General features: G+C 41.7%; 1 protein-coding gene across 1 annotated transcript in view; it reads left to right on the top strand.

Moving 5' to 3' along the window:
• Positions 1–661: 661 nt before the first annotated feature.
• Positions 662–11,574, top strand: part of MRPS5 (mitochondrial ribosomal protein S5) — a 29,059-nt gene continuing 18,146 nt past the window's right edge. Inside the window, exons 1-4 of the mRNA XM_019445810.2 lie at positions 662–881; positions 4,751–4,831; positions 6,552–6,689; positions 11,206–11,331. Coding sequence (XP_019301355.1) covers positions 824–881; positions 4,751–4,831; positions 6,552–6,689; positions 11,206–11,331 — 403 coding nt within the window. The 5' untranslated portion in view covers positions 662–823. The remainder of the gene's footprint in view (positions 882–4,750; positions 4,832–6,551; positions 6,690–11,205; positions 11,332–11,574) is intronic.

The following is an 11,574-nucleotide window of genomic DNA, read 5'->3' as shown; positions in this document are numbered from 1 at the left end:
TTGATTGTTAATAATGAGGGAGAAAGAACAGGTGAAGCAACCGTGTCAGTCTTAATTTTTGAACTCTAACTTGTCACTATTTTTGTTTTTCTGTGTTTGAAAATTTTCATACTAAATTTGAAAATCAGAGGTCGGCCTGAGCAGGAATACTAGCTTCTTACAAGAAGTCCGTGTCTTCAATCCGTCTACATACTTGGGTAATGCGGGCAGGCCCAGATGGTATGAAGCCACGAGTGGGGCTCGTGAAAAACCGTAGCATAGGTCTAGGTTACGAGTGTGTGACCAAACGTTAGAATCAGAACACACAAATGCGTGTGAAGTCCAAGGTAACAAGGTAACAGAAGTGCTTAAATAAATCTAACCAACTTCCAAGCTTTACTGAAGTTGGGTATGAACACTTTATACTCCTGGTCTTATTCACCTATTAGTTCTAAGCCTCCTGGAGACATCAGCCTTGGACCTTCACGTAGACCCTTTTCGCGCTCATCTGTACCTCGCACTTCTTGCTGCGAACCGCCCACAGCACCAACTCACTGCGCCGGAGCGACCCGCCGCCTTCTCGGTTGCGCCCCCACCGGCAGCCAGCCCAAGCCCCGCCCCCGGGTCTTAATGCGAGGACCCTCAGCGGGGCTGTCCGCGGCGGCGCCGTACTCATTTCTATCCTGTTAACGGTGCAGACCATCTCTCACCTCGGTGTGCGCTGCGGTGCGGCATTTTGGCCTCGGGAATTCAGCCGCAGGCCGTGGCCAGACGTTTGGCGAGAAGCAGTCGCGGCAGGCGGTGGAGAAAGCGGCCTGGACAGAGGCTCTCTCAGGGCTCCACCATGGCGGCGGTGGTACGCGCTGCAGGCTCTCTCCCTGCGCTGTGTGGCTTGCCGGCGGGTGAGAGCCGGGACGCCGGGAGAGGGGCTCTGAGCGGGGACGGGAGCGGGGGCTCGCCTGCGGCCTGCGGATGCACGGGCAGAAAGAAGCGGCCTCTGAACCCATCATGCCGGGCTCCGATCCTGCCCGGAGCTGCTGTGTGACCTTGCATGCTTCCGCGCCCTCTCTGGGTCGCAGGGCTTCTGTCTGTAAAGTGAGGGTGGACTGGACGCTGTCCAAGGCTCGTTCCAGTTCACCGGACTCCTGCTGCGTGCTTGGCTAACAGGCGCGGGAAACTGGGGAGCAAGCATCGCCTTCCCGGCGGGCGTGACCCACAGGTTCCTTTGGTGAAGTCGATGTGGCAGTTCGAAGCCGATGGAGGCAGTCCTGCAGCTTGGGTCGGATAGGATTAGTGTCAGTCATTTTAGATCCCGGGCTGATCAGTGTCATTATTGAAAAGAAGGATGTTTTGAATGTCCTTAGTTTTGCTGTTACTGTTGTCTCCCCTCCCACCCCCCCACCCCCCGCCCCCCTTGTTGGTTTGCAGCCTGAGGAGGGTCAGTCTGCTGTATCCTTTAGCATAAGGTCTACCACTGTGCTTCATGACTAGGGCTTTTTTTCATCCTTCTATTTTATTGTAAACCCACAACCCAACATTCGTAATTCCAAATTCTAAAGACCTCTGAAAACGGAAAAGGTCTTGTTTGTTTCTTTTTGGTAACTCATTTTGTTGGGAAACTTAACCTGAAATGATTTGGCCGGAAATCTGACCTGAACATTCTTTACTTTTGTTCATGTTGTGACCACCTCCTCCTCTTTTCAAGGCTCCATTCAAATAACACCTGTAGCGTTTGTAGCTTTCCCTCATGAGTTCTTACTGTGTTCCAGGAACTATCTTAAAACTATTTAGGCTTTTCCTCACTTCATCTATACAGTGCCTTTGTGAGATAGATGCTTTTACTATTCTTATTTTGCAGACCAAGAATTAAGACACATAGGTTGAGAATCGTGTTCAAAGTTACACTGGGAGGAGGTCAGGTTTTTGCGCCCACACCATCTGGCTCCAGAGCCTGATTGTGTTTTGTTTTGTTTTGTTTTTTCTTCTTCTGGTGCATTATAAACTTTTCTTTTGGTAGCAGCTTTATTGAGATGTAATTTACACACCATACAATTCATCCTCTGAAGGTGTATGGTTCAGTGGTTTTTAGTATATCTGCAAATCTATACAACCATCACCATAATAAATTTTTAGAACATTTTCATCTCCCCAAAAACATACCCTTTTGCTCTCATCCCCCCGACTTGCTCATTGTTCCCAGCTCTAGGCAACCACTGATCTTTCTACCTCTATAGTTTGCTGTGTTCTGCATATTTCATATAGACGGGATCATATACTATGTGGTCTTTTGTGATTGGCTTGTTTCACTTAGCATAAGGTTTTCAAGATTCATTCATGTTGTAGCATGTAGCACTACCGCATTCTGTTTTATGGCTGAGTTTCTGTGGCATGTATCTACTACATTTTGTTTATCCATTTATCAGTTGATGAACATTTGGGTTTTTCCACCTTTTGGCTGTTATGCCTGATGTTGCTGTAAATATTTGTGTGCAGTATTTTTGTTTCTGTTGTGTATAGACCCGGGAGTGGAATTGCTCGATCAAACGATCAAACGGTAACTCCCATGTTTAACTTTGAGGAATGGCTAGACTGTTTTCTAAAGTAGCTGCACAGTTTCACACTCCCGCCAGCAGTGCGTGAGAGTTCTTCTCTACATTCTTGTCAACGTTTGTTATTATTTGTCCTTTTGATTATAGTTATTCTAGTGGGTGTGAAGTGGTATCAGTTTGTGGTTTTGATTTGCATTTCCCTGGTGGCTTATAAACATCTTTTTTGTGTGTGTTTATTTGGCCATTTATGAATGTTCTTTGGAGAGATGTCTATTCAAATATTTACCCTTTTTTTTTTTTTTAAATTTTTTTAACGTTTATTTATTTTTGAGACAGAGAGAGACAGAGCATGAATGGGGGAGGGACAGAGAGAGAGGGAGACACAGAATGGGAAGCAGGCTCCAGGCTCTGAGCCATCAGCCTAGAGCCTGATGCAGGGCTCGAACTCATGGACCGCGAGATCGTGACCTGAGCTGAAGTCGGACGCTTAACTGACTGAGCCACCCAGGCGCCCCTATTTGCCCATTTCTAAATTGGGTTGTCTTTTTATTAGTGAATTGTAAGAGTTCTTTCTATACTCTAGATATAAGTTCCTTGTCAGATAGATGATTTGCAAAAATTTTCTCCATTTGTATGTTGTCTTTTCATTCTGAATATAGTGTCCCTTAAAACATAGTTTTAAATTTTAGTGAAGTCTGATTTATCTATTTACTCTTTGTTGCTTATGCTTTTAGTATATCTAAGAAACCATTGCCAATTTGAAGGTCATGATGATGTACTCTTATGGTTTTTTCTAAGAGTTTTATAGTTTTTCCTCTTACCTTTAGGTCTTTGACCCATTTTGAGCTGATTTTTATATATGGTATGAAGTAGCACTCTAACTTCATTGTTTTGCAAGAGGATATTCGTTTGTCCTAACACCATTTCTTTTTTCTTTTCTTTTTTTTTTTTTGTTTTAATGTTTATTTATTATTGAGACACAGAGAGAGACAGAGTGTGAGCAAGGGAAGGGCTGAGAGAGAGGGAGACACAGAATCCGAAGCAGGCTCCAGGCTCTGAGCTGTCAGCACAGAGCCCAGTGCGGGGCTCGAACTCACGAACTGCGAGATCATGACCTGAGCCGAAGTCGGATGCTTAACCGACTGAGCCACCCAGGCGCCCCTGTCCTAGCAACATTTCTTAAAAAGATTGTTCTTTCCCCACTGATTTGTCTTGGTACCCTTTTCAAAAATCACTTACGAGTAAATGCTGTCAGAACTTGTTTGGAAGCACTCTGCTGTGTGAAGTGGCACATAATACGGTTACAGCCTGAGACTGCGGGAGTTTCAGAGTCTTGAGAGAGGGGGACTCTCTCCCCCAGAGTGCTGGGGGGGCCACTTTGGGAACCAGGAGCCTTCACCAAGAGTGATATTTCAGGAGAACGTGTCAGAGACACAAAGGGATTGAAGAGCACAGTGTGTTCAAGAATGACTACAAGTTGGAGGTGTCTGGGTGACCAAGTGTCCAACTCTTGATTTCAGCTCAGGTCGTGATCCTGGGGTCATGGGACTGAGCCCTGCTTAGGGCTCTGTGCTGAGTGTGGAGCCAGTTTAAGATATTCTCTCTCTCTCTCTCTTTCTCTCTCTCTCTCTCTCTCCCCCTCTGCCCCTCTCCCTAGCTCACACTCTCAACCTCTGTCTTTAAAAAAAAAAAAAAAAAAAGAATGACTACAAAGTCTGGTGTAGTCAGAGAGGGTGGAGGGGAGAGTGGTGGCAAGTGAGGCTGATATGGGAGGTTGGGTCCTCGTTGCAGTCATGTAGGCTATGTTGAGGAGTTTTGAATTGGTGCAGGCAGTAGGGAGCCAAAGAATGATAAATCAGAGCTGGGAGGTGACCAGACTTGTTATTTTAGGAAGGGCTGCCTGACGGCAGATGGGGAATGAGTGGGGTAGCAGCAAGACCTACTAAGGGACTGTTGTTACTTTGTGGCTGAGGGATGGCACCTGAATAAAGAGGGGGCAGTGAGACCATAGGGGAGAATTAATAGGGCTTCGTAACTGGTTAGATGTGAGCATGAAGGAGAAGGTGATGCTGTCTACTTCACGTGGTCATGGAACCTGGAAATTATTCACTTCCTTCTCTTGGTTCTTTTATTCTATAGATGTTAATATTCTTTGGGTGTTAAAGTGTTCCTTTTAATGCAGAAAGTATCCTAAAAGATTTTTTTTTTTTTTTAATTTACAGGTCACATATGGTCCAGGCAGCTTTACCTAAACACCTTTCCAACAGCTTCCATTTTGGCATTGAAGACTGTTCTCAGCAATGGTGAGATTCATTTATCCAACTACTGTTTCTTACAGGATCTAATGCTAGAGTGCTTCATGTAACTGTAAATGAACAGAGCACATACTTTTTTTGGGGGGGGGGGCATTCTTTATAATGGAAGTACATAAGGTCTAGAGTATTTTTCAAATTTTTTATGATTACAGTTGTTATAGTTCAAGGCTTTAAAAAATAATAGCTACAGTTTTTGACTAATTCCTATGTGCTAGGCTTGTAACACGTTATATTGGTTAATCGTCACCAGTTTTTATGAGGGGGTTGTCCTTTCCATCTTGCAGACGATGGAGTGAGTCTGTGAGAGGCTAAGTGACTTGCTCAAGATTGCACAGCCAGTAAATGGCAGGACTGGGTCCTGAGCTGTCTGGGGACTGTGATGCATCCTCGTAATGCAGGGTCTTTGCAGAGGCCTTTGCTTCTACACTGCCATAGCGCAGGGCCCTCTCTTCAGTCACTCTCCAGAAGGGAAGGAAACCAACCCTTGCTTGATCCATGTTGTGCTTACGGTCCGTGGAACCCCCTTTCCCTATGGTTAGGGCGGAATTGAAATCTCATTGTTTTCTTGGCCTTTTGGAGCTTTACTTTTAGTCTTCCTCCCTTTCATATTATTAACCCCACTTGTGAAGATGCTTTCATACCTTGCTTGAGGGGTTCAGAAGAGGGTGGTGACCTGAACTCTTCCCTTTATTTGTTCACTGACTAGTTGGGTGACTCATTCGTTCGTAAACTACTGACTCTGCCCTCTATTGTGAGCCAGGTAGTGTCCCCAACCTGAGCTGATATGGGGCCTGCAGAAGCCTTCGTGAGGAAGGCCAGAGACTGGCCTAATTTCCCAGAGACTCGAAAATAGCTGCTTTCACTCTTCGGCTTTCTGTTCAAGCCTGTTGCCCTTAAATACACTTTATTCTCTCGAGGGCTGTTTTAATCCTCCTTTTCACTTTTCTCACAGTGACTAAATTCTCCACTGAAATGCAAAGCTGGAGTGTGTATGCGGTTTTTGTAATCCTGTCACTCCTGCCATTGCCCTCACTGGACACCACCATCCATGGGATTGGTCAAATGGCTGCCTCTAAGACATGGTTTTTCATAAAAACTTTATGTGATACATGCATGTAGTTAGAAAAATTCCAAGAACCACAAAAAAGCAAATCTCTCGTTCTAACCCCAAACGCATCAGTTTTCTTCCTCAGAGGCAACCGCTGTTCCCAGTTTCCTTTATATGCTTCTGAAATTAGTCTATAAAGTATATTCATATCCCCTCCTGGTTTTTTCAACACAGAGGGCAGGATGTTCTACTACTGTTCTGCACCTTGCTCTTCTGAACAGGTCATTTATAGTACTTTCCACACGGGTACATAGCCCTGCTCATACAGCAGAGGTCGCCATTTGCCAAGACTACACTGTTGATTGTGGGCTCCTAAGGGCAAGTAGCAACCCTGGTAAGGACAGATCTCCATCTTTCTTTAGATGGCTACATCTGTCGTGTGGACAGACTGTAACTTCTGTAACTAGGATGGACATTTAAGTTAGCAGAATCAAGTTTTGATTTATGTTTTAAAGAAAGACTGTCCTCAAAATACGATTCTTAAAAGTTCAGGATTTTAGTGACTTACTTTCATTAGTAATGATTCATTCTTTGGTGCTGGCAATATTTTCCCGCAGGCGTGGAACATCTAACCCAAAGTTTTATTCCGTCTCCCTACAGGCCCTTTGTCATCTCCAGGAACCAGAGGCAGCCGTCATTTTGCCAGCTTGACCCGTGCGCTACAGACACAATGCTGTATTTCTTCTCCCAGTAACTTGATGGGCCAGCAGTATAGATCCTATAGTTTCTTCACTAAATGTACGTAGACTGGCTACAAACTTCCCATTTCGTGAAACAGAAAAATAAAAGGTGCTTTCGTATCTTAATTTTTCTTCTTTTTCTTCTTCCTTTAGTGAATGAACACTTTAGAGACTAGTATATGATGTGCTATTAAAATAAAAATATTCCTTAGAGTACCTCCTGGGATTATGTTGCATATTACCAGCGGTATTTGTACTGTTCTTTGGGGAGCACTCGTTTACTTTTATCCCCTTGGTTGGGTACCTGAGACCTAAGGAGTATTGAATCGTGGCCCAGATCCCTGCTGATGTAGATTCACACCAAGAATATAATCAAAGTCTGTTTTTAGTTGCACTTCAGTTGAGGAGAGAGTACAAGTCAGGAAAAGTTAATTTTAAGTAGACATTGTTTTGCTAACACTGTTCTGACTTGCAGTAGTATTTGAAATAGTCGAGTCTGAACTGAAATTATCTTGATTCGTAATAAATGGAGATTGATTTCAGAACTCAGCATGAGACAAATTAAAAGAAATTAGAATTGGAATGCTTGGCTGGCTTACTCGGTAGAGCGTACAACTATTAATCTTGAGGTCGTGAGTTCATGCCTCATGTTGGGTGTAGAGATTACTTAAAAAAAAAAGAAGAGCTTCTGTTTAAAAAAAAGAAATTAGGATTATAAAGCCAATTCATTTTAGATTATTTGGTAAATACAGAAAATCAAAAAGAAGAAAATCACCTATAATTCTACTACGTTAAAATACTGGTCGGCTACTTTTTTCATGCAACAGTGTATTAGATGTTTTTCCATGTCAGTACATAGACTTCTTCAGTGCAGTGTCGTGACTACAGAGTATTCCATTGTCACTTTATCAAAGATCACTTCACTTTGGAAGTCTTATAGTAGGTAGGTCATTTGTGTAGCAGTGCAGAAATGAGGACCAGGCTGTAGGGGGATTGCAACTAACACAGGCTCAGTTGTATCTGTGGATTTTGGTGCAAAGAGAAAAGAGGAAAAGATCAAAAATCAGAGTTCGAAGGACGGTTGCTACTGAATATATGTCATTTCGCACCATTATAAAGTCAAAAAATTACAAGTCAAGCCATCATAACCCAGGGACTGTCCGTTGTTTTTCCCCTGCCCTAGAAGTCCTTTTCTCTAACTCTTCTTGTTTTAGAGGTGCCCCTTGCCCTTTGACACCCCTGTCCGTGCACTGTTGTCTCATATCTGCCTCTGACTCTCCATTAGCCTACGTTCTTCCCCAGTTACAGGACTCTGAACCCTTATGAGTTGATTGCTCCCAAGTCACACTAAGGTTAACTTTAAGAGGATGACCTCAGTTGAAACTAGCATTGAGCTAGCTGGCTTTTGCTGTTTCAGTAGGAAATAGTCTTTGATTTTGTAAATTTCCTCCAAAAAACCCCCACAAAAACCAAAAACTATAATTTATCAAAACTCATTAAGATTTCCTAAGAGTATTTAACATTGTACTTGTAAATCTATCCCTCTGCTATGGGTGTGTGTGTGTGTGGAGGGGGGCGGGGATCTACCATTTAAATACCTTTGATCCAAATTAGCAAGTAGTTTACTTAGCATGATTAAGTCTGAAATAGCTCCATGTATCAAATTGGATGTAATAGTGGATTTTGCATATATGTATGTGTGTGTGTGTGTGTGTGTGTGTGTGTATAAAACATGAAATATATTTTACCTAACTATGGTAGTTAACAGGTGTATATGTTAATCTACCTAAGCCCTTCCAGAAATGACAGAAAGAGCTGAAATAATAGTAAATCTATTCTAAATAACATCTCAGGTTAATTAGAATCAGACCAGTATGTTCTGATGTTAAAATAGTAAAATCTCTGTCAAATAACTTAATTCAACTTAGAGCCATTGAAAAAATTATGTTTGTGAATAATAGTAAGAATATGAGATAAGGCTCACAATGTAATGTGTAAAAAAAACCAGCATGCAAAATTGTACATGTAGCATAATTTCAGTTTTGTCTAAAACAAATGAAATATGTATGTACACTTATGTGTATATGCATGAAGGAAGAAAAAATGTATGTTCTGATTTAACAGTGGGATTATGATTAATTTTTGTATGCTTGTCATAGTGTTTATATTTTCCAAATTTCATTTTTTACTTCACTTTATTTTTTTAAATGTTTATTTATTTTTGAGAGAAAGAGACAGAGTGTGAGTGGGGGAGGAGCAGGGAGAGAGGGAGCTGTCAGCACACAGCCCAACGTGGGGCTCGAACTCCCGGACTGTGAGAAACGGCCTGAGCCGAAGTCGGATACTTAACTGAGCCACCCAGACACCCCTATGTTTTCTAAATTTTAAAAAGTAACTATTTCTGTTATAATCTGAAAAAAGACTAAAACCATTTTTAATAGCATAATGGCATTCAAGAGTTGACATATGACTCACTGTCTTTTCCCGATGTAGTTCGAAATTTTATTTTCCTTTTAGAATATGTAATAAAGAAAATGAACTAAACTTTTTAGTCTTTTACATCTTTGTGTCAATATCAATTTCTTTTTAAAATCAGATCCTTTTTAGTATTTTTTTTTTTTAGAAATAAAGAGTATACCCTTTTATTTTTTTTATTTATTTTTTAACGTTTTTATTTATTTTTGAGACAGAGAGAGACAGAGCATGAATGGGGGAGGGGCAGAGAGAGGGAGACACAGAATCAGAAGCAGGCTCCAGGCTCTGAGCCATCAGCCCAGAACCCGACGCGGGGCTTGAACTCACAGACTGTGAGATCGTGACCTGAGCCGAAGTCGGACGCTTAACCGACTGAGCCACCCAGGCGCCCCAAGAGTATACCCTTTTATTAAAAAAAATTTTTTTTTAATGTTTACTTATCTTTGAGAGAGAGAGAGAGACAGAGTACAAGTGGGGGAGAGCTAGAAAGAGAGGGACACAGAATTGGAAGCAGGCTGCAGGCTCTGAGCTGTCAGCACAGAGCCTGATGCGGGTCTCAAACCCACGAACCGTGAGATCATGACCTGAGCTGAATTCAGATGCTTAACCAATTGAGCCACCCAGGTGCCCCAGATCCTTTTTAGTATTAATGAGTGATTTGCTTATTCTAAATGAAGAAAAACTAATTGACCTCTTAATATGCCCCCATTAAAAGTGCTTTCATTGTGAACTTTCAAGTTTTTGATGGCATCTATAGGTAGCACCATTTTTAAGCGGTTAGGAAATAAAATCAAATGTTTAGTGAGAATTTAGTTTGGGGTTGGTGATTTTATTTCAAACTTGTGTTCTTTTAAGTGAATCAGCGTCAAAGTTTGAGCTCAACTTAAAGCCTTTGCTCTGATCAGGGAGGTGCAAAGCAGCATGTGATGTGGAATCTCAGTTACTTCTGAGCTTCAGTTATGAAGATCAACTCTAATATGTATGTGTTTACATAAATGGGATACCGAACAGATTAAAGCCTTTAAAAATATAAATCCAAAACATTTTTCCCTTTCCATGCTATCTACTCAGAAGATCAAGGGAAGACCTTTCAGGAAGCAAGCAGGTAGAACTTTTAAACCCTAAGGGTAAGAGAATGAAGATAACTCATTTGTTTTCCGGAATATGTTTAGTATTTCCGGCATGTAGATAGATGTATCTTAGAGTTTTGAGTACTACAACATTTGTGTGGCTGTGATTCTTTATTAAATAAGTTGGTAATGGGACAGAATCTATGACTGTAAAATCAATTGGTGATACTGTGAAAGGCTGGAAGTCCTTGGGAAGATAGGACTTAAATTGGCTACATCAATAGAATTCAGTAGTGTCGAAAGTAATGAATCTGAATATTCCACAAGTACAGAGGGGTAAGTACTGATTGAAATGTATGGTAGTAAAAGATTTGGGGATCCTAGAAATTCACAAATGGAAATAAATCAGCAGTGTAGGGGTCTATACATCAAGTGAAAGGCAAGCATGGTTTGAGAATACACACACTCTATGCAAATATTAGCTATCAGACTCCTACCTCCTCATTCCTTCCTATGTATGGTTTAGATTTTAATTAGAGTTGAAGGTGAATGTGGACATCTTATTTTGAAGGATGCACAGAGGTATTTAAGGCATTCACAGAAGAATAGAGCGAACAGTTCACAGTATTAAGATTTATGAGTTCAGATTGCAATGTTGATTCTTGTTTGGGCTAAGAAACCTGTATTTAAGGATAGGTATTATCTCAGTGGTTATAGTGGTGGCAGGAGGGCAGGGAAGAGACCTGTAACATAGTTGATGAGATGTCTGGGAAATGAACTACCGGCAAATGGGATTTAAATGTTGGCTGTCTTTTGTGGAGGGAGGCCATGCGCTTTGAGAATAGTATAGTCATCTCTTGGGTTGTCCAAATGTAACCATGTGTTTGATATGTATAAAGAATGATATAATTTTATTTTCATCACCACAGTGATACAAGTGAGCTGGACTCTTTGGGCCTTTTTTATTCAGCAGGGGACCACAGATCATTGCTTGGTAATTAAAAAACCAAAAAACCTGTTTCATTACAGTGACAGCAGATGAGCTATGGAAAGGCGCTTTAGCAGAGACTGGTGCAGGAGCAAGAAAAGGAAGAGGCAAAAGAACTAAGAAAAAGAGAAGAAAGGATTTGAACAGGGGTCAGATCATTGGTGAAGGTAAGCTTATTTATAAAAAGTCTAATGTGCTTTTTAAAGTTTCCCTCCCAGTTTTGTAGAGATTTTTATAGCCTAGAAGCCTCATACATTTCTCATGAAGGGCATTAGGTTTGCAGTTTTAGAATTAAACCAAATGGCTCACTTAATGCCCCATGATTCTGGGGGAAGAAAATCCCATAGGAATTCATTCGGTTATTCATTCCACAAGCCTAAGTGCCCTTGCGTCACATCTTCTGTGACAGT

Source organism: Panthera pardus, unplaced genomic scaffold (genome assembly GCF_024362965.1).
Source record: "Panthera pardus isolate Hobbes unplaced genomic scaffold, ASM2436296v1 HiC_scaffold_26, whole genome shotgun sequence".
Lineage (NCBI taxonomy): Eukaryota > Metazoa > Chordata > Mammalia > Carnivora > Felidae > Panthera > Panthera pardus.
The sequence above is the reverse complement of the archived record's forward strand: the minus strand, read 5'-3'. Positions and strand labels throughout refer to the sequence as shown.